The sequence below is a fragment of the Vidua chalybeata genome, chromosome 8, assembly GCF_026979565.1.
Source record: "Vidua chalybeata isolate OUT-0048 chromosome 8, bVidCha1 merged haplotype, whole genome shotgun sequence".
Taxonomy (NCBI): Eukaryota; Metazoa; Chordata; class Aves; order Passeriformes; family Viduidae; genus Vidua; species Vidua chalybeata.
Genome location: NC_071537.1, coordinates 7,351,782 through 7,376,244, shown reverse-complemented (window position 1 = coordinate 7,376,244; position 24,463 = coordinate 7,351,782). Strand labels below are relative to the sequence as shown.

Sequence of the window (24,463 nt, the reverse complement as noted above, 5' to 3'; positions counted from 1 at the left end):
TGTCCAGCTATATGTTCACTATCTGGTTCCTGTGCAGGGTTTGTGCACTCCTGGCATGAGAAGAGCAGAACACTGCTTTTTTCTCAGCAGAACACTCAGTCAGGTAAGGGATCTCAGAAGGGCTGCAGTCCTGAGAATTTTTTTTTTCTTTTAAACAAGAATTAAAACTTTTAATTAAAATTTAATTTAAATTTTAATTTAATTAAAACAGTTGCAGTGGGAACATGCAACTGAATTTCTTCAAGATTTTGTTACTGAAACTGAAGTAGACAATGATCTGAAAAAATATTACATTTACAGCATAATTTCAGATAGGATTTGTGTTGGTTCTTTACAGACTGACAAACACAAAATACATAGACAATTTGTTTTCTCATCTAGAGGCTTGTTTCATTTGCTAAAATTACTTTATTTACTAGACAGTGAAGAAATCCATATTTTCAGATCATTTGTTTTTGTAATTGCTCAGACCTATGTGTGTTCCTTCCAGTGCCTTTCTGTCATATTGGTTTTTCTGACAAACTGACTCCAACTTTGTTGTCTTTCCAGGTTGTCTGCTTAATTCCTTATTTTCACAGAGTTTAAGATGTGAATTGTTAATTTATCTACTCTGATGATTTGTTTATCACATTTCCTTTAAGCTCCTGTCCTTTAGGTTTTCTGAGTTCAGGCTTTAGACTTATGTTTTAAACCTGCCTTGCTGAAAGGGTGAAAGAGCCTTTTAGCACATGATCTTTCCTTTCTCAGAACTTCTAAAATGTGATCAAATCCTTTCCTCTTCCCTGAGTATAAAGTGGAGAGCCTTTCTGCAGCCATTGCTTTGATTTTGGTATATCCCACATTGTTGTCCCAGGCACGTGACTTCATATTTTGTTCCAGTGGAAAAGCAACTGGTAAGAAAATGAAAATTTAAGAGATTTTTTTTTTCCTATGGGTGCCATCCTTACCACTGGTGACTGTTCTGTTGTTCCTACCCCTTGCCATTTTCCCATAAATGGCAAGATTGAAAAATATGGGACCTGTAAAAAAACCTATTCAATGACAATTCCTGTGACAGCTGTTTATGTTTATTTTGTCCTTCTTTAATCACTTTTATATAGTCCCATTGAATCCAGACATTTAATGTTATCTGTTCATATTTTTTTAAAATGTGTTACTAATGTGATCACTCCTATCCTTTAACACTTCTCTCAGAGGGCAGTTGAGCCCACTTGAAGCCTTGATTTCTCTTTGGACAGGCCTCTCTGCTGATTTTTCAGATCATGACAGGAACCTTTCCAGATTTGGATGGCTCAGCTAAGTGTCTAAAGTCAGGTGGGATGAATTTGAGATCTTCATCCCCATCACAAAACCCCAGTCTACCTTGATCTGATGGATTTCTCCAATTTAAGCAATCTGTTCCCGCACTGTAATGTACTTCTCTCAATCATCACTTCTTAATGTTCTCTCCCCACCTTTCCCACTTCCATCTCTGCAATTTATCTCATCTCAGACTATTCCCCTGTTGCCCCATGCACAGCTTAGCTCCACCACTGCCCCTTTCTTCCCTGCACTGTTTGCTTCATCTGTCCCTGCTATGCCCATTTCATCTCTAGATTATTTTTTTTCATTGGGATAAAGCATATTCTCATGTTTTTAGAGCCCTGTAAAAATTAATATAGCTGTATATATTTTTTTCTTATTTATCACATTGTAGTTTCAAATAATATTATGTCTAATTCTACTATGGTGTTGTTCAGTTTATTTCTGTTTAAGTAATGCTGTAGAGTAGTATGTTGGGCAGAAAGCTTTGTACTATAATTGGGTAACAAATTATTATTTTCTCTGGTGTTCAGTGAACTGGTTTTGCAGATCTTTCAGCTCAATTCATTATGATCAAATGGAGAAGCATTTGTTTCAATAAGATTTTAATCTCTAGAACTATCTTTTGCATCAGTGACTTTTCATTGTTAATTGCTTTCTTGTCCCCTATTAAGGTGTTCTTGCAAATGCTTCATCCAAACTCAGCTCCCTTTCCACACACACACAATTTGAAAATACTCTTTTCAACTTTTTAGGTGAACCATTGTTGCTTTCTTAATCCATCACTTTGGCTTTTGCATATTATCCTCCCTTGATAATGACAAAAACTGTATAAAATCACCTCTGCAAGGAATTTTAGAAATGTCCCAAATTTCTCCCCACATACATCAGAATGTAAGAAATAATTTTATTATTTCATAGCACCAATTAAGATCACCAGGGCACCTACTATGTGCTGGATGTTTGTGAGTGAGTTATCATTAATATTAATGATTTGAGAGGGTATGCACTGACTGGAGTACACTCCTGATGTCTCAGAGTCATTGTACCGAGAAGGTTTTTTTATTACAAGTTCTCTGAACCTGTTGCTACTTTAAACCCCATAAAGGGCAGAGAAAAGAAAGACTTCAAACTACAATTTTAAATACATAAAGAAAAAAATTACATGCTGAAATAACAAAATCAGGAGATGAGTTCAATTGGTTCTCTCCCTTTTCAAAAATCAATTGCTTGTGAATTTATTATTTTAGCACAGCTGACAGAACATACAGAAGGAATTCAGTAATGAAAAGCATTTGGGGGTTTGACAGGTCTTGGCTGAAATGAAATCCTTTGAGACCAGCACTTGGAGGCAGAGGTGAAAGTAAAAATTGGTTTACCTGAAGATCTCTGTATATGGAATTTAAATTTTCAAGGGAGACTGCCTGCCAGCATCAGGGCTTATCTTTTGACACATCCAACCTGAAATCTATCAAAGTCTGTAAACTTCCTGACTTTTCATTGTAATGCCTCTACATGTCATTTTCTACACAAAACTTTGCACTTTTAACTTTGTTAAAAGATCCCTGAAAATTTTGTGCTAATTCAAATAATTAAATTTTGCAGCTTACTCATGTATTAGTTTTCAAAATAATTTAGCCCAGTTCTCTCTGTAAAAAAAAAAAAACCCTAAACAATCCAAACCAGTTATTTAATGCAGTCTTATTGCTCCATAGATCTATGAAGCTTTTACAGTGACAGTTTTTAATACCAAGCAGTATCTTTTTTACTTGTGTTAGAACTACCAGTGTAGATAGGAGTAAAGTAGGTGGTGTTCTTTCTTACACACCATTAATGTAGCCATTCACAAAGGGCTGCTTGGTGATAGCTGTGCAACAGGGTGTCAGAAATCTCACCTGAAGCCTCTGAACTGCACAGTGTAACTGAGAGCTGGTAGTAATTTGCAGAACTTTCATTGCTTAGTCCATTATTGCATAAAAGTCCAGCTAAATTTGCATGTTTGCCCTGAATTTGAAAGTCTGGGTTAAAGGGTCTGAGAGTATGTTTCTATTCCCATGGACACTTCAGTGCAGAGGTGTTTGTGCTGTAAGCTCTGTGGTGCAGTGCTCACGCATTACACACAAGGCAGTGAAGCTGAGTCCCTGATGGAGGTTGCACAGAGGTGGCTGAGTAACAGGAACAGCAATTACACCCAAAAAGAAAATTAAAACCATCATGCTCTTCTGAAGAGCCATTCCATCTATGCTCGCTGTAATATCTAACAGACATAGAGCACATTTCTCTGCAATTTTAAATATTATTCTGAAGTGCATCTAACCTAGCAATTGAAATCTGTGCAGGAAAATTGGCTGTGCTCTAGGAACTTTTGCCCAGCACTCAAGAGCATGCACAGAATTATACCATTCAAAAGTAATCCTTTCTTGGAGTCATGCTCATATGTATCTTTGAAGACCAGATTACTAGTTATAGATTTATTTACGTTTTATTTACCATCTAAAAAATTCAGCCCTGTGTTCTCAGGGCACTGAAGGCAGAGCCAAGCCCTGAAGCTCTCAGAGCTGAGTCACTTTAGATGGCACAGTGATGCACCATATTCATCCTGAACTGTGCAAACCAGGAGATACTGCTTGCATTTGAAATTATTGGCAACAAAGTGTGTTAACTCTCATGTGCTCACTGGAATGCTCTGTGCTAGCCTTTGAAAATATAAAATGTAAGAAAAATATGATAATATGAAAAAATCCATAACCTCCTGTCAGACATTGCAATTGCTTGAGTGTTCAGCAGGAGTTAAAGATGGATAAAAAGTACAAGACATAAGCCATAGCAATGAGTAGAAGATGAGCTGCATACAAGACTAATTGATTCTTCATAAAAATGCTGTGACATTTATTTTCTATATTAAAAATTCAAATGCAAGTGTTTAGTAGGTCTCAAACATATCATCTCTTTCTGTAATTCTGAGGACTGGCACAGTTTTGCCTTTAGTCATTTGAGTATTGCTTTTCCATCCACTTTGATCATATTGTGCTTCTGGAATAGTCCCACCAGTTATCCTAAGAACTGTGATAACTGAATCTTGTTTCATCTGTCCTAGAACCTAAAATATCATGAAGGAGAGTCTCAAATAAAACTGCAGATGAGGAAACCACCCCCCCCACCCCCCCAAATGTTTATTAGCACCTTTGATATAAATATTTGTATTAATGAGAATCTAACGAACCGTCTCAAAAATTATGGCATAAATATATGTATAAACAACATGCAGTATCCTTTATTTCCTTCACAAAGGAAAGCATTTATCATTCTGGTAACACAAGGGACAGAAAACAATGCCAATTCACAAGCAAAACCTTTCATGATTTAATATTGTTGTTTTGTCCCCTTAGATCCTGGAATGATAAATATTGTTCCTCCTTTTGTCAGCATCAGAAGCACTTTCATATGTGGAATAAAGGCTCATTCATTATAATCATATGGTTTTTTTTCCAGGTTGCTTTTTCCAATCTGGTTCAGAATACATTGTGCCAGTGATACTGTGCCAGCTTTCTTGTTGTTGTTCCAAAGCTCCACGGGTACCTGTGATGGTACCAGTTTGATTTCTGTTTATGACTGGGTTTTTTATCATTCCTATTCTCAAGGTTTTAGAGTCCTCACTGTGTCTAGGACTTCATTACACTGAGAGGTGTACAAACATGTACCTAATCTAGCCTGGACATGCCAGTCAAGTGTCCATGGAGTGTGAGCCTCTGGGAAGCCACAGGCGAAGTCTGTTTGGTCTCTTATGGTTTTCCACAAAGGAGGAGGGAGCCTAAGGACAGCCCTGTGGAGGGGATGGCCCTTCCCTCTAATACTTTCAAGTATTTTCTGTGCTGTTTGCTCTTGAGAAGAAGCTGTGAGGGGTCATTGCCTGTGATGTTTATGCAGAACACAGGAGTCATTCCAGGTGAAATGTCTGTAGCTCCATCCTCATCCAGCCAGCCACCAACAACCCATTCTGGTTTTGTCTAGAATTGCAGTATTTCACTAACTCAAAACATACCTTGATTTCAAAATGTGTTTTTTGCAAATCGTGTCAGCACTCTAAATGGACTTACATTATTTTCAGACAGAAATACACAAAGGTTAAGCACATTATGTTTTAAGGAGAGCTGTAGGCTTTGGTGTGATGCCACCCTATTTCTCATTCAATGGTGATTTTAGGAAACACAGTCATTGCACTAAACCTAGGCAAACTATCTAATTACTATATTAGCATGTATTAGTTAATTTGTGTGTAGCACTTTGGAGATAACAAGCTTGATATTTTAATACAGTTTCTCTTCCCTGGACACATATCTTGTCTTCATTTTTAAACCACTATGAAAAGGTCACTAAACATTGATTTTGTAAATGAAAGCTCTAAAATAGGACTCGAAAGAGCTGATGTTTGGGGGGAGAAAAAAAAGTGTGAAAATTCAACTTGTTTAAGTCAGACCATGAATTTTGGGGGTCAGATTTCTCCTACCAATCTTTAGATCTCTTAACAGTCTCAGAAATGACTTACCTCACTCTGGAGGCTGTTTGTTCTTGCAAGAGTCTCCTGGCCCTACTTCTCTCTCCTTGAAGCCCATCCCAGTGGGTCTGGACAGGATTTAAACCCCACTGCCTCAGCCTCTGTGGATAGTTAGCAGCTTCATGCACAACTTACACTGGCACAAAGGATAGCTCTACCCTTGAGGCCACCCCAGTGAGGAAAGCACATTTTTGTCCCTTTTGCAGTGTGAGTAGAGAAAGCACCATTAAACACATCAAAGGTGAAAAGTTGCATGAGGAATGTGCACTAGTTAGCCCACAGTTTTAAAAATCTTGAATGTAAATATTCTTCTCAAAACACAAGCGGGACTCAAATAATGAAATAAGGCTGGCTGCATTTAGGTTGTTCACAATCTGCTTCATGGCTCTTAAAGAAATAATTAGGTCATAGTTCAAATGTGAACATCTATTTTTATCTCTCTTTGCAAATAATGGGTGTGTGTATCTTAGAAAAGAATTGCCCACTAAAATGAGAAGTCATGAGAAGGAAAAATAATATTAATGATTTTGAGGAAGTTTGCAACTTTGTAAACTACCATACCACCTTCTTATGCTAGTACAATGCAAAGAGATTAAAGGAAGGAGAAAGGAATTAAAGTAGTCTTAGTAGCTAACATCAGATTCACAAAGAAAATCCCTGATTATTGGAAGTCTATATACTAAATACTTTGTAAAGGCAGTTAAATGGTGCTGACTGAAGTTCAACAGAAAAAAAAAGCAGCAAAAATAAGAATGAAAAATGAAGGGCTATTTGGAAGTAAGGCACTGGAAAGTAATGTGGGAAAAAGCCAGAAATCCTATATATGCCTCTTGTTGTATTGTCCAGACGAGACAGAACAAATAAAAATCAGCTCACAGGGTCACACATCTGGACACAAACCTTACAGAGGTTTATATGAAGCCCTTTTGAGTCTGGCTCTTCCCCTTTTTGAGGATAATACCTTATAATTCTGAACTTCACACATTTTCAAGTCCCATTCCCACCACAGCTTTTGTTTTCCTCTCACCTTTTAAGACAGGTGTCATAAAATGTGGTGTCCCGCCCTTTAGAATGAAGGTAGTTTGCCACTGATTACCTGCTATTTTCATTCTTTGCACCCAAAATTGCATCAAGCTTTTAATGAACTAATCCTAAGTATGAACCATGATTTTCATTGTCACCTTTTTTCCTATTCTTTATGAAAATCAATATTTTCTTATGGTTTCTTCAGAGTCTCGAGTGTATGGTGTCTAGTGGTATTGCTTTTATAGTTTTATATTGCATCTTTATAACTTAGGATAATTATTTATAGTGGCAAATCATACTGCAGCAGAATGTAGGAAACAGAATGGTGTATTGCACAGCAAAGGGAGAGCAGATCCATGGTTTATTATGTTATTATGTTATATATAGAAAGCATTTCGGGGGCTACAGAAGAAAGTTTCTCAAATTGTGGCAGCTCTCAGAAGCTGGGAAATACAAAACAGATTTCATTCAAAACACTCTTGGATCATTATCACTGTATATATAGCCATTAAAGTGTAATTGAAATAGAGAAAATCAGGAAATAAGAGAACCGAATCTAAGTTTTTCACATGTGATCAAGAAGCACATGGGAAAAAATAGAGGGGCAAAAAGGTCAGCAAATAGAGCAATAGAGAAATAGAAAATAGAAGCCTCACTACAATTTCTGCTTTTAAAAAACAGATGGGAGATTTAGCACAATTGCAGCGAGGGAGTTCTAATGTCCTGCTGAAGGTTTGTTTCTCCTTCATCACATAGTAAAAGCTTTTTTGAAAATACTTAAATGAAAACTAGCTTCTAATCACATCCTGGAAACACAAAGACAGCATGATGCTCTGTACAGCACAGCTATTTTTGATGAAAATGTTGGGAGCAATGCACACAATTGCTCTGAATTTTGCCTGTTGTCTAAAAGAACCATCCTGACATTGGAAAACTCCAAGCTCTATCTATTTCTTACCACATCTTCTTGTCCATGGTTTCATTTCAGCCATTTCTTACTCACATGAATATTGATGAGAATGGGCTGCTGCAGTAACTCTTTACTGTCAGAAAGTGTATTTTCATTGAGTGCATCTTCAGGGAGCTGACATTGCTGAGAAATGGACTTCATGAGATTTTCTTGACTGTATCTTTCACTTGGTTTCTGCCTTTTTTTTTCCACAATCATTTAGTAGTGAGTAGTGAGTTCAGTAGGCCATGAGTCAGAGATCTTATTTTGTTGTATTAAAAGGAGGTGTGCAAATCAGGCTGAGATTTATGCCAAATGAGATCCCTAGAGGAATATTTCATAGCTCCTGCATTTCTGAAGGATGGTGATCCTAACTGGAGAAATGTGGAATGTGAATTTGATGTGCCAGGAGAATCTTTCTCAAATTTTCCACAGGCATTTAGAGAAATGTTTTAAATGGTAAAAGTTATAGTTTGGTAATCTTTTTTTTTACAATAATTGTTGGGGTTTTGGTGTTGTGGGTTTGTTTTTTTAAGAAGTTTTATTGATTTAATGGGTGAATGAGACAATGAGTGCCACTTGTTGGATTGGGAGTAGCCAGAGGTAGGTGGCAAGCTGTGACTATGGACTGTCAGCTTTCCAGTGCTTCATCTCCAACTAGGACACATGCCTAGGAGATATAATATAATAATTTACACTGATATGCAGCCATTGTATTAATATCTCTCAGTTTCAGGCATTTGCTGTATCTGAATGTGTCACACAAGCAGAAACATTTCTCTTCTATTATCATTTTACTGATATTTATCTATATTGACTGCTTAGGACCAAGTAAGTGTATGTAATGAAGTGTTTAAAATGGAAACCTATTTCCATACAATTTGACAGGTCTAAGTGTGTAATTCTGCCTGTTATAGTCAGAACATGGTGTTTTCAATGTAAAATAGAAGATTCGGTGAAGAATAAAGCTGTGTAGCTTATTTGTCTGTACTGGAATCCCATACAGAATTATTCTCTTTCAGTGAAGACCATAATTGTGGTAAGGCTATTTGTGCAAAATGTTTGTGAGTTAAAATGGCTATTTTATGGTGTGAGCTTTTCAGCCTTTTACCAAAAATCAATTTTCTATGTAAGCTGATGCTAAATTTGCTGATGGAGCCACCCTAATACTGACAGCAGGGCATTTGTGACTTTTTCTTTTTCTTTTCTTTTTAATTATTCTCAAGCATTAATATTACTGAAACTACAAATACCCTTGTTAGAGATCCTGAGGACCCTGAAGTTGTCACTTTAGTGATATTCAAAATATGGTTCAAAATTCTCAGCACACTTTCTGTCCCGTTGACTTAATTCTGTGTTTCCCTCCCAAGATCGTTTGTTTTGTCACAGTCACTCCTGGCTATGTAGCTGGGGATGTTCTAAATGTCTAATTGGACATCAGCAGAATACTGAAAAACTGGCATTGCTATTTGGGCAGAAACAAATTTGTATCAAAGCAGTGGTTAGAGTGATGATAAATTGCACCAGCATGTTGGAAAAGGAAAACAAGTCCAGTACTTCATAAACCTTTGAAAGCAAAGTTTAAAATGAGAATTCCCTATGGAAAAGCACTGCAGATATCATGCCTACTGCTGATTAAGCTGTAATCCTATTGCATTTCTGGTGAACTACAATAATTTCTTTGCATTAACATATTCTGTACTTTCTGGTTTAAATAAAATTTTTGACAAGGGGAAAAAAAGCCTGGCACCTGCAACATAAAGGGTGCAAGAGAGAGAAGAAGGATCTTAGAGGATTATTGTTCTAATCTTCTTCCTTAAAAGTAAATGGTAATGTAAGTAGTATTGTTTTATCTCCAGCGTGGGCAAAATTGGCCCCTTTTGGGCCCTTAAACCTATTGTCTTTAAGGTGGTGTGTTTTGTCTTGAGAAGGAGAGTAGTAAAGCTGCAAGTCTGACAGTGTATGTTATCACCCAGATGGAACATTAGGGAGGTATTCATAAAAACTGAATTTCACCTGGCGAGGTTTATCACCCCAGATTTCCTCTACAGACAGAAAAAGATCTGCTTTAAATCACCCCCTGCCAGAAAGGCCCCTCTGGAGGGAAACAAACCCCAGTGACTACTGCTGCCTTTTCTCCTTCTGAGTGTTCTCCTGTTGCTCAGTTGTGTTCCAAGCTGCTCTGTTTCCCAGATACACACACACACACACACACACACACACACACACAGATATTCTGATTACTGAATTGCATGAAATATAGTTCAGCCCTGTAATAATGGCCAATCACACTCTGTTTATATGGATGATAAATCTCTGTCCCACAGGTGTTCAACCCTCTCATGATATATAGTAAGGCTTTAACTTTCATCACAGTGGTTAAAGCATCCAATTGCATGAATGGGTTTGGGTAAAGAGCTTTTAAAATGTTGTAACTCAAGCTCACAATTTTTTACAGCTTTCATATCTTCATTTTGCTCTGATTTGCATCCATGGTCCAAGTAAAAAGAGTTTGCTGAAGATAGAGACAAAAAGGTAAATGATGCTGTACAGGCAACCTCGTGTGTGCCAAGCTGGAAGAGACTTTTGCAATCCAGATTTGTCTAATAACTATAGAGGGGTTCATAAACTAACCCCACCTGGGCCATAACTGTGATACTGGCTTTAAAAAAAACGAATTATGATTTTGTTTGTATTAAACTGGGTATTGCTAAAAGTACGTGAAAATAGAGCTTCTCCAATACTTCGAGCAGACTTTTTTCTCTTCTGCAGAAATAGGTTTACAAGACCAAATTAGATTCTGGCATGATTAATGCATCTCACCAAATTCTTGCAGAGTAACAAATTAGTTTATAGTGATTTTCTTGAAAACAAATTAAACGGCTGCACAACATCACAAGAATAGAGATGTTTTTCATAAGATATGGATAAATGATTCAATGGAAGCGAGATGTAATCAAACTGAAAATGTAATCCAAATGTTTCAAATATTACTGTCCATTGTAGAAAAATGTGTAATTACTTGCATTTTAATGCATGATGTGTAATATACAGTGGCAGAGCAGCAAGGAATTAATCTGCATGAGATTTGCACATATTCTAAATAGATTATTCCTTTTTAGGTGTTTTTATTATCATTGCGTTAAAAAACAATGTGACAAGAAGAATTGACTTCAATTTGCACCAGGGGAGGTTTAGATTGGCTATTAGGAAAAACTTCTTCACCAAAAGGGTTGTCAGGGCCCTGGAACAGGCTGCCCAGAGAAGTGGTGAAATCACCATTGCTGGAGGTGTTTAAAAGATGTGTATGTGGCACTCAGGGACATGTTTTATTGGTGGGCTTTGCAATGTTAACTTAATGGCTGGACCCCCATGATCTTAAGGGTCTTTTCCAACCTAAACAATTTAATGGTCCTATGGTTCTTGTGTTCCAGGAGGGCTTGAGTTGAGAAAAGAGGGTGGGAGAAAAAAGCTTCAGTGAATCAATGTTAGATTGCCCCATTCCATTACTGTAGAGTCTGCAGCTCCCCACTGGGTCCATTTCACCAGGACACCATTTGAAGCATTCCAGAGTGCATTGTCACCTTCCCTTTGTCCATATCTAGAGAGGCCAAGCAACCCATGCTGGCTCTTAGTCACTGCCAGGATTTTTGATTGGCACCAGATGTTGTACAGACCTGGATTTCAGACAAAACTGCGGATATCTCACTCTGAAAGGGAAGGACAACTGCCTGACTGCATAAAAAAAGAAAAAAAAATCCCTACTGGCCCCATGGAATACAAATATTTCACACAAATATGTAAGGCCATTTCCTTTTCACAATGAGAAAAATTGGGAAAGGATGAACATTTCTTCTAAGAGCCTTTATTGTATAGTCTGCTTTTCCCACAAACTGACAGCAGGTAATTTATAAGTCTATTCTGGGAATAAGAATTTCTTAGTCCCTTATAGATAGCCCTTATTGCTAAATAGCAAAGGTGTAATAAAAAGGAGCATGACATCTTCTCTCTACTAGTGTGTGGCTATTTAATTCCACACTATCGTTATTTAGTTTATTATTGTTATGGTTTAAGCTCTGTCTCATATTTTACTTATTTAATTAAGTTATATGCAAAAGAAAAGGAAAACATACCTTCTGGCCTCTTGGCTGCTTTCCCATCTTGCAAAAATTATCACTGAGAAAAAAGGATGGGGTTACTTGCCCAAAGTAATTTCCTAGTTAGTTTAGTTTGTTTAATACATCTTTCCGAAAGTAAGAGCAGTGTCAACTTAAAATACACATTCATGCACCAAACAGGAAGAGAAGCCCATAAAAAGACTGTGAATTTGAGGTGCTGTCAGCTTGTCCTTTTAAAAATAATCTAATTCAAATAAAAAAAACATGCAATATGACAGGCTATGAAGACACTTATTGTTCTTGGCAGATGCTTATGATTATTTTTCTCTGTGACTAAGTCTGCGATCTCTGGATACTGTCTAGGCACACCTGCCAGATCAGGAAACTCGGATACACATGAAATGTTTGACTATTTTCTGACTTTGAAATGAACTTAGATCATTCTTCTAGCCATATACAGTCTTGAACTTCAGATGACTCTTAATTTTTCTCCTGGAAAGTACTCAAGTATCAGGTTTGTACTTGCTTAGGAGGGGGCTCTGTGCACCATGTTTTAAATACCAAATTTTGGTTCTGTTTTATGTGCCTTTTGGGTATCTCCCAACATGACTTGATCCATAGCAGAGGAGTATGCAGCACAAAGAACAGGCTGGCCTTTTCAGTCATGAAAATGAAGTCTGAGTTGGCCTGCTTGGAGACAGTTTGGTTGAGAACATAGGAACAACCAGAAAATCGTGAAACTACTGCTAACCAACTAAATTGAATATGACTATTTCTAGCACAGTATCTCACAGAAAGTGAGAGAATTTCTTCCATGGGTACTCAGAAACACTGCCTAGTAACAATCTTTTAGAATGCTATCCTCCTTCGAGAATGCTATGTTCCCCCACTATTACAGACATTATAATAAATGTGAAGACATTATAATAAATATTACAGACATTATAATAAATGTGTATTTTTCTATGAAGAATAAAAGTTTACATTCCATAAACATGATGGTCAATGTGATCTATTTCTTCAAATTAAGTAGGTAATACAAACTTCATTGTTAACTGGGGGGATTGTATATAATTTGTGTGTGTGTATGTATATATCTATATATTTGTTACATAATGCCATTTTTATGCTACATTATTACATTATTACATCATTTTGGTGTGTATATATATATATATATATATATATGCATATACCATTAATTCACATATGATATACATTGTGTACTTTTCAAACAGTATTTTTATAGACTTGCAATATTGATAAATGGCAGAATTCATTAAAATTCCCTACATTATAACTAGTAGTTTTATTGATGAACATGAAATTGCCTCCATTGGCTTCACTGTGTGCTATGGTAACTTTCATGAGGCACCACAGTCTGTGATTCTCATCACTTAGTGTATCTTCAAACAGCTCTGATCCATTTCTACAGACTTCCATGGGCAATAAATCTTCCACAATGGCAATATTTTGAGTAAGAGATCCTTTATGATAAAAGGATACTGTCCAGTATGGCGTGAGCATGTACAGTAATGCTACTCTAAAGAATTAACAGGTGGAAGGAACACAAAGACTTGTGGGCACTGAAAGGTGAAGCTGTGACTTTAATAATATAGTATTTACCCAGTCTTTTCTGTTTAAGTCTCTCTGTATGGCAGCTGGCATTTTATTTTCGTTGCTTAAAGTCACCTTAAACAATGACTATAATTTTGGTTGAAATGTCAAACAAATCTAATTGATCTACCTGACTCGTAGTTATTTTATTGTCTTCAGGTTTCTGAATGTTCTGATTCTGCATAACAATGATGTGTAGAAATTTAATCAAATTAAGACATCTATCCAAATGTTATGTCTGAATAAGGCATATTCAAATTGAAAGGAAACATTTCCAGTTACCTGCCTAACTACGAATCTGAGGTCATTCTTTGTTCTCTTACTTTTAACAAAATAGATAGTAAGAATTCCATGCATTTCTCATTAAAATGAACAATAGAGGAAGGAAAAAAAGGTTTTAAATATGCACACCATTATGTAAGACTAATTTTTTCAGTGTAGGTTTTTTTTTTTCTACTTTTAGAGATAGTGTAGCCTTACATCAGTTCAAATGTAGTTGTATACAATCAGAGGAAAAATGTTTAAACATCCCAGCATGGGTATTTCCATTTAAATCTGATTACAGTGAAATAAAACTGTAGCTATTAAAGGTTTAGAAGAACTACAAATACAAGCAGTAAAAGAAGACAGTTAGTAAATGAGGTAGTAAAACATTTCAGCAGGGCAAACAGTTTATAGCACTCAGCCTTCCTGTAGCAGACTGTGCTATTCACCACAGACCCGTGCACTGTTCCCCGAACTGCACTTAAACCTGCAATTAACCTTTCACGCCTAATGAAGCTGTTTTGCTGCAAAATTAAAATATATAGCACTGCCTGTTTTTACAAAGACTGGGAGGAGAGCATCTCAAAATGAATGACTTTTTCAGATGTTCTTGTCTGGATGCAGGATTAAAAGGCTGTTTGTATATAAACTCTGAATGTGCTTTTCAAGGTAATCCCATTTGATTTGGAGTATTTTATCCCTCTACTTATTAATAGTTTTGCACTGTTGTAAAAAAAAAAAAAAAAAGGAAAAAATTCACACCCCAGTAATTTTATGATTAGAGACTTCCTGAGAATAAACTGTTACCATTTAACTTCCATTAGGAAAGACAATAGTTCTGCTAAAGATAACCAAGTTAATATTGCTTCCTCTGGTGTTTTCCTCATTGTGGATTCAATTATCTCTTACAAAAATATACTTTCCACTTACGATTTGACTGAGCTCACTTCTTAATGACTTATGCATACATATCCTTAAAACCTGCTAGAGGTTGTCTGAGCTGCACAGAACTAGGTCAGGTTATTTATATAACATTTAGTATAAAAACAAACTAAATTTAAAAATAGGGCTGGTTCTGCAACTAAGATTGAATTTCCAGAAATTAGAGGTGACCCATTGAGTCTCCATGTGGGTTCCTTACTGATTCCACTGTTCCTTTCTGCCATGTTGTTCAAGAGTCAGAAGCAACCAGAGACCATGTACTGATTTGGAAAATACCAGTTTGGATGTTAGGTAGGATACTTAAACAGCAGCATTCAGAGAAGGCAAGTAAATGTAGTAACTTAGGAGTTGAGGTAAGGCATCTAGAGCACTGTACAATTTACAGTTCCAGCTTCAGTGACTGTAAATGTATTCACATTTATTATTTAGATAAAAAAACCTGTAACATCAAGGGAATGTTTCGGTTTTGGTGGGTTTTTTTTAATGAATGTTTAAGCCACCGCATTTTCTTCTGTTTTATTTTGATGTAAATTCTCCTTGCTCGAAGTGTCTGTGCACAAGCTTGACTTGGTAAATGAAATTCCTTTAGACTGCCAGTCTGAAATAATGAATTGTTCCCCCAGTTAATTGTATTGCTTTGATAACAAGGAACTATGCTGGGCGTAGAGAACATAATAAATGAATTTCATCAGATGATTTGTGTGACGTTTTGAAAAATGATCTTCTGTAGTGACCTGATTTTAATAGAAGTCTATCAACATGCAACATCCCAGTATGCAGTGTTAGACCTAAGGATTTCTTTTTGTTGTTCTATTGAGGTTAGCTTAATACATCAAATATATTTTAAAATAGCTTGTTAAATTAAAAAATCTGTTTACTAATAATACTCCCTCTGTTTAGCATACTCTCTAAGCCTAGCTGTTGAAGATGGGATGAAATGTAAGCAATCATCAAAATGTTATTTAGGTTTTATCCCTGAATTTGCTAATACCCAATTTTATTGGTTAAGCTTTAAAGGTGCCTCAAAGATTTCAACAATTTAATTTGTCAAAGTCCAATTTTAAGCATCACTGGCTCATGCCATGAAATATTTGTGTATGTGAGAAAAAACAATTGATTAATCGTGGCTCTTACATATCCTGAAATGTATCAATGATAATTGTACTTAGCGTTTTACAGTATCGTGCATTTTTAAAATCTGGATGAACATTAATCAATTCTTACAACTTTTTTGTGATTTGAGAAAGGTGATGTTACCAGTATGCAATTGCATAGATTTTTCAGGATACTGGAAACCTTAACTAAATCTGACCATATATCTTATATTATGAAAGAAGACTGTAGCAACACTTGCTAGTGAAAAACGATTTTTACACAGTTTCTTAGTAGATAAGATCTGTAATGAGGGATTGCATGAAAAGTATTGCAAAATTGGAATCTGTATAATAGATAAATTGAGTTTGATATTGGCTTGAGATAAGGAATAGAGACTACCTGTTAAACATGGTAAAAAGTGTTTTCAAAGTTTTTCTTGGAGAGTGGTGGTGTTATTGGTTGGAGAATTAAAAGTTTTGGGGCACATGGAGAACCAGCACCTTCCTTACTTACATTTTGGGTATATGTAGATGTGGTTTTTGTGGTTTGTGTGCAGTAGAAAGTATAAACGATGTGAATACTTCTAATCCATTTGATTGCATTATCTATCACCTGTGTGAATTTAAAAGCCTAGAACTACCCTGTATTAAGTGTGTTGTTAATTACAGCATTTTAGAAGTCACTAATTTCTAGAAAGGGTGCAGTAGCAAGGAAATGGAAGAGTAAATTCTTAAAATATTAGCTTCTTAGGTCTGGAAGGGAAGCTGAATGAGGAGTGGCAGAGGTCACTTGGTCTGTTCATCCTGGAGGAGACTGAGGGGAGACCTCATTGCAGTTCCAACTTCCTCATGAGGGGAAGAGCAGAGTCAGACACTGATCTCTGCTCTGTGGTCACCAGTGACAGGACCCAAGGGAACAGCCTGAGGTTGTGTCAGGAGAGCTTTGGGTTGGATATTAGAAAAAAATAGCTTTTCTAGAGGGTGGTTGGCACTGGAACAGGCTCCCCAGGGCTGTGGTCACAGCACTGACAGAACTTAAGAAGGATGTGAACAATGCACATGGTGGGATTCTTGGTACTGTTCTGTTCAGGGCCAGAAGCAGGACTTGATGATCCTTGTGGGTCCTTTCCAACTCAGAATATTCTGTTTTTCTGTGATTCCTAAGCACGCTGGTCTATGCCCTTGGCAATACCCTGTTGAGATTACAACAGGTCACGAAATATCAACAAATAAACCAGAATCCAAAACAGAAGAGTTTTGGTGAGTTGAAAACATTTAAAATTTACCCAGGCCATCATGGTTCAGTACTTGTTTACAGATCTGTGCTTTCTAGAAAGATACTTTTATATCTTTTTGTGTTAAATATTAACCTCTGGATATTCCCCAATTAAAGAGGTGCATATATATATATATATATATATATATATATATATATATATATATATATATAATGTAAATATATATAATATAATAATATATATAATAATATAATAATGTATAATAATTATATATATATATATATATATATATTTTGTAAAGGCAAATATTCAGGTGCAATGTTAGCCTAGTTGCAGTTTCTGTTTCTGTCTTATTTTCTGATTTGATGATTTTATCAATTTCTAAATGCAATGCACATACATTTAATATAAGAAAATTCATTTCAGAAAGCTTCTGGTCCACATAAACAGGAAAATGGTCATAAAGAGAGGGCATGCTAAGATCACACAGCAAATCAATAAGAGACACAAATGGAACTCAGTTCTCCTTATTTCCAGTCTGGTGTCTTAACTGCATTTTTTTCCTTCCACTGTTTCTTCACTGTCACCAAGTAGAATTTAAGAAAGTGAGAACATGTTATCTGACTTTGAAATGAAACTGATCACTTCTGGGAAAGTACATAAACTTGCCTTGAAAGAAACCATCCCGCTGCTCTGGAATTCTTCTCAGGAAAACAGAGCATTGAATTTTGTTTTTCTTTTATTTATCTTACAGGTCTTGCAATTGCAAGTGCTCTGATAGACATTTCACAACAGAAGCCTGCGGACTGTAAAGATAAGAGTTCAGGAGTCAGAAATCGAAAGCATCACCTTTCAACACGTCAAGGAACTTGTGTCTGAGAGTCAAAAACTACAATTGTATATTCTGTAATGTTTCTTTTTAAATGGCTTCCATTGAAAGCTATACTACAGCCTCAGTTTTTATGGAGGCAAATCTATGGATGAACACATGAGGTACTGTGCTCTGTTATAGTCACACAGCCTGCTATCCCCCAAAGCAGAACAAACTTGTGGTAGGTATGAGCATGCTTGATGAGCTTTAATAAAGAGTGGATCCTGGTATCAACAAAATACAAAATAAAATACCAAGTATTCTTAATCCTGAACATATCAGAGCAGGGAAAATCCTTGGACAGAACTAGGAAATACTTTACCTTTTTTTTTTTTTTTTTGTAATGTAGAAACAAATTGTATAATTGAAAACGGAGCAAATTCCAAGAAGCTAAAGGAAATTTTTGTATAGCTTAATGTAACAATGGGAATTGTACAGTTCTTTCTTTGTAATTGGCATTAAGATTTCTTTCCAGCAAGCAGGAGCTAAAGAGAATCATTTGGATTTAGGTGTTTTTTTATCATTGTCCAGAAGAGGTAGGCAGCTTTTGAATTTAGCAAAGGTGTATCCCAAGAACATCACATGTAATATTTGAAATATAATTCTATTAAATACTATGACTTGAGCATTTAATGATTATTTTTCTTTACATTGGAAAAAAAAACCTCATAAACATAATTTGGGCTGCAGAAGAGTGATGGGTGGGCTTTCTTTTCTGTACCTCAGAGTATCCCTGGATTAGGGATATTTTACAAAGAGGGTCCTCCAGGCCAGCTAAATGATCAGCAAAATTAATTGAGCATAGAAAAGCTGCTTTAAAATATTTTTTCCCAAGAGAGTCTCCAAGACTGTGAATCTAAGGAGAGTTGAACATGCTGTTATTCAACCTGCTCCCATTTCAATATTGAAATTTGCTAGTATCTATATATTGTCCTGACCTGTAAGCAGAAGAGATTAATCCCAGTCAGCACTTTGGCTCTTGTTTTTATAATAAAATATGGATATTGTTTTTCCTCACAACTGCAGAATTTCATCTTTAGCACCTGTTAAGGAATGACCCTATAAAAATAAATAAATGTCTAAAAATCCATCTTGCTTCCATTAGTTGCCAAATCCCACAACCAGTATGGAACCTCACATAATCAGTACTCAACAACAAAAAGAAGATGAAAGAAATTTCCTTTGCGAAGGACTTTAGTCTTTTGGGGGGCTCAGTAACCACAACAGATAACCTGGCAACCAGCTTTAATGGCCCTCGGTCTTTTTATTTATTCAAAATCCATGAACATAGAAAAGAGTAAGAGTAAAATGCTAAGGGGCAGGTAGCAGATGTGTCATATTCTCATTTATGCATTGCACACTGACAGAGTGTAATATGAAACCAGTAGTTTTGTACTTGTTGAAAGTATAGTTTCTCAACTCCAAATTTGCCACCATCCTAGTACAGGAGAATGATACAGAGGTATAAATGTCTCATGTAATGATAGACTTTTGGTAAATATGAAAGATATAAAAAAGATAATTGATGTTTACTACTATATCTGTATTTTTTATGTTCTTTTTATTTCAGAAAGATGATGACATTTTACTGTTTATAGTTGACTACATAGTTACTTGCATGCCATGGTGGTGCAGTAGCAGTAATAAAACCCTGTTGTGAGTTGTGTTTATTTCCTAAAGCCATTCATACATAGAAGTACTCAGCTTAATTTGGATGAGGACTAAATGTAAAAATAATTATAAAAAAGGAACAATTGTACAGTATGTAGTTATATCTTATACAGGAGTATTAGGTTGCATCTAACCATGACTGCTCTATTGTTTTGATAAATTATGCACTTATGAATTATGGTATAATTATTTCTTATACTGGCATGATTGTTTCAGTATTTTCATATCTTAAAATAAGATTATTATCTTAAAAAAATACCATCTTGTGACTTTTATTGCCTATTCTGACCTCATATAACCTAAAACTTTAAAAATTCATTTTTAAAGGTTCTGTTGGGAACTTTGAACCAGTGCTACTTAGCCTAGTGAAAAAATTGTCCTTTGAAAACAACCCTTTCTGCCAGTTTTAAAGTTAATCTGCTCAAGTGAATATAAACTGATGGGACTGGTTTACATGATGTATACACCTAGGAAAAAGAAAGAGCCACTTGTCTGGAATATATTCCAAACTCTGTGTTATCCTCAATCTAAGCATTTCACCTAAGAAATACACAGTGTGTTTTGTGAATGTACTGGAAACCCCATCCACAGAAAGATCATGCAATCCTCTAGGAGAGTTTTGACTGTGCTCATTCATACAGAATTACATTCCTCTGTATTTCAACCAGAGTTTGAAAAATACTTGAAAATCAGGTGTGAGTTTTAAAGGGATTAAAATATTTTATTGTGGCACTGATGATAGGCAAATAGCGATCAGCCATTTTACTGTGTTTTCAGGTAAAAATGTTATATTACTGTGCAAGACAAGCATGTTTGTCATGGGATCATTCAGCATTTCCCTTCACTCTGAGAATTTTTTTTCTGAAGTATCTTTCTTCTCCCAGGATCCCTGATTGCATGCAAATTAGTAAATTCATATAACAATAAAGTAAATAAAAATACTTATATAATGGCCACACTTAAAAACGAGAAGTTTGCAAACACATACCAAAGCTTTCTTTTTGGAAGGTATAAATAAATGTCTGATAACTACATTTTGTTAGTTGTTGACAAGTGCAAACTTTTTGATAATGACCACTGTACATCAGATGAGATGTTTTATGAACATTCCCATTATGATTGTGTCAAGAAAAGGCCATATTTTTTTTAAAACCTGTTGTCCAATTTAACTTTGGAACCCTTTCTTAGAGTTAGAAAATGTTGAATGGCCTCTTTTACTCTTAATGTGATTTATATTGGATGAAAAATAAATGAGTAAGTGCTGTTCTGGTAAGTAAGGCCCAGTGAAGTTCTGATTGTCAGGATTCAACCTCCCCCTCCTCAGCCTGTGGATTCTGCTGAGGGAAATCCAGCAGCTACAAATTACTGTTCCAAATATGAGATAGCCTGTCCATGGCAACATGGGTTTAGTGCTTCAGTTCCTCTTTCTATTTCTATATTTATATAAAATCCTGAAACTACTTAAATTGAATTTGCACACTTCAGAATATTTGCTTCTATTCATTACATTCCTATGAAATATAATGAAATGTTTGTTCACCTGTACAAAAAAAAAAAAAAAAAAAGGTTATCAGTATGTTGCCACTATTAAAATTATTTAATAAAAAAGGTCAAATTTTTGACATGTTAAGGCATGAATACACCATTAAGGAATACACCATTCTCATCTGATTTGAGAATTTTTGTAGCTGACTGCTCTTTTTATACATAGAGCTTTCTCTTATCTTCCCAAATCAAAAACAGTTTGACAATTTCAGATTGAGGCGTGGAATTTGCTATGTGTAAAATCTGCAGCAATAATTATTTTATAAATAATTTAATGTAGAGGCTGGAATCCTGATGGAAAGAATTTTAGTTTGGGATCACTTTAACAGATGTTAAATCTTCATGCATAATAACTTTCTTGGTATTCCTATAAATTATAAAATCATTATGTACCTAATTTCATTACCAATTTTTTAAAAAGCATCTGAAAGGTTTCTTGACAATAAAGAAAAATTCTCTGTTAAAGGTGATTTACAATCCCTCTTTTTTATAAGCAAAGTTGTGCTGTTCAGAATGTTTGACATTACTGGGGAAAATTAAATAAATTAACTGTATTTTTTCCACTCTCTTAAGGTGCAGAATTACCTTAAAAACTGTAGTTTGCTGGTACTTATTTCAGATCTAGAATAAAGTATGGAATATCCAAGGCTATTTTAGGTGCTTATAACAAATAATAACAAGCCCAGAGATGTCTGCAGGTGACCAGAACTTCCCATGCTATCTTCAGTTGTACTTCCTCATTAAATACTAACAACAGAGGACAAAGATGGCAAAAAAAAGTCCTTGAACAATCTGGGCTTGTATAACTCAGGGCCACACATATGTTGTTTCAACTTTTCCTTATTTAATGCAATTTTACTTTCATAAGGATTGTTTATATTTCTATATGTCTGCCTATATGGCCACATGTGCCCATTTCTATGGCTGCAGGTATTTCTGATTTGGAAAATCATCATCTTGTACATATAGTTGGAATTCTAGTGGCTCTCTGAAATTTATTATGAGGCTGAAAAGGGACGAATATCACCCCAGGCTTGGTCATGTATGCTGAAACTTGTTTGTGTCTTGAAAAACATTTCTGTGCCCTTGCTGATATGTTAAAACTGCCTTTTTCTAAAATGAGAAAGCAAGCATATATATATATATTTATATATATATATATATATATATAAATAATGGATTATGTAGTTGGTTTCACAGCTGATCTAAATCAGAACATTCTCTGTTTCCTCACATATTCTCACATATTATATTGAACAATGTGAAGGCCAGCTCAGTGACTGTTTATGTGCATAATAACAGCCCTTTCTACAGAAATAAAATCTTAAGTGTGTTTGTGCTTCTGAGTGAGGATATAGAAGTGTGCTTGAAACACTGTATAGAAAATGTTATCAACTGTCAGTTGTTATCAGTTACTATCAACTGGGTATCAGTATTTTCAGCATGCCCAAGACTGAGTGCAGAAGGTGAGGCATCCCCTGTCCTTTTGTATCCTTCCTTTTCTAGTTTATTTGCCTGTAGCAGTTCTTACGTGCTAAGATCAGAGTCAATAATACAGAAAGGATCTTAATTTTGACAGAATTGCTACTCACTTAACAATAACTGTTTCTCTTTCTATGATATTAACAGAACAATGCTTAGCTATGCTATTTTCCAATTTTAGTAAATGCCTTTTTCTAAAAGACCTTTCATTGGACAAGAAGTAAGAAAAAATAAGATGGAGCTCTTCAAATACACCTAAAATATATCAGATACATTCTGCGGAGGGTTTGTGTCTTTTTAACAATTATTCTAAGGTCAGTATTTATAAAAAGTCATTTTTACTTTTAGATTTTTAGGGATTAACATGAAGCAAATTTTTTTTTTTCATGTAGAGTCTTGATGGTCTCTTAAGACATTCAGTTATAAAATATAATTGAGAAAAAATAAGCATAGTTTTGGAACACAGTGTTTAGGATAACCAGCATGGATGTTTTCATGAAAGAACTCGGCACAAATTGTCTGTTTCCTAAAGCTTCCTCTCAGACATGAAATTTGTCAATATTCCTGCAAGTCTCCTCTTCCCCATCCCTTCCCAAAGCAATAAGAGCCAAATGGTCAGGTATGAAAATCCTTTAAATCTATGAATACAGGTAATTTTGTTTCTGCTTCCAAATAGATGGTAGAAATATAGACAGAAAAGGTTTCTTAAGTAAATACTTAGGCATGATAAAATTAACCTTACTAATAACATGGGAATATTTAAGATTAATTAATTAATGTATAGAGAGTACTCAGAGCTCTTTACTGATCTAAAAATAACAGTCACTGTAGGAGTGCTGAGTGTATTTTAGTTACTAAGTTATTTAATATCAGGTTCATTTCATAGTGCCAGGTGTTAGTGTTTTATACCATAACTTGAGACACAATTTTAAAAAGCAACAACCAAACCTAATTATTGGTTGTCAGATATTCAAACTCTGTGACTTTTCATATAGCAATGGTCACAGAATTTGTTTTCGATTCTGCTTATCAATGTAATTTTCCTTTTCTTGGTAAATGTTTTACTAGTTTATTCAATTTACTGGTATTTTTTATTATTTGGGCTTATTAGATGTCTGATTTTATATTATTTCTTCTTTGTTTTTCTTCTTCAAGCAGCCATTTTTCATTCAGCACCTTCTGCTTTATTCTCAGCTGCCCAGAGCATAAGATCCCAAAGGTGCTCCACTATTTTGTCCACTGTATTCTGAAAATGTCAATGAGTGTAACATTTTAACCATATTGAAGAATATCAGGGATAATGCATTTCCATGCCTTAATCCCTCATTTCTATTAAATGGGCCAGAGATTTTACACCTTCTTCATGCTCCATCTTCTTCACTGCAAATTGTGACTATGCCTGTTAAAAAATGTCCTATGGAGTTATAAATTCCTCCAATGTGGCTCAAAGGCCACAATATAGCGTTGTAAGAGTTCTTAAAATCTTGAACTGTGTGTACTCATTCTGACTATAGTGTTACATGCCTTCAAATACATCTTGATTATTTAATACTTGGGAGAATTCTTTTTCCAGACTCCAAGTTGGTGTTACTGAAACGGTCCTCCTTTATTAAAACACAAACAAACAAAAACCCCACAAAAACAATCCCCCAAAAATGTAACCCCTTCTGAGAAAGCTTTTTAGGCTTTCAGAAAAACACAGGCACTCTCTCCACTGGCTTTTACATTGCATTTCTGAAAACCACTTTCCATTGCTCTGAAATTTTTTCAGCTATCTGAAATCAACAGA

General features: G+C 35.4%; 1 protein-coding gene across 2 annotated transcripts in view; it reads left to right on the top strand.

Annotated features, from left to right (window-relative positions):
• ATRNL1 (attractin like 1) overlaps positions 1–21,760 on the top strand; it is a 433,916-nt gene extending 412,156 nt beyond the window's left edge. For both annotated transcript variants that reach the window (XM_053949025.1, XM_053949022.1), the window contains one exon: positions 17,860–21,760. In XM_053949025.1, coding sequence (XP_053805000.1) covers positions 17,860–17,984 — 125 coding nt within the window. In that variant the 3' untranslated portion in view covers positions 17,985–21,760. The remainder of the gene's footprint in view (positions 1–17,859) is intronic.
• Positions 21,761–24,463: the final 2,703 nt, after the last annotated feature.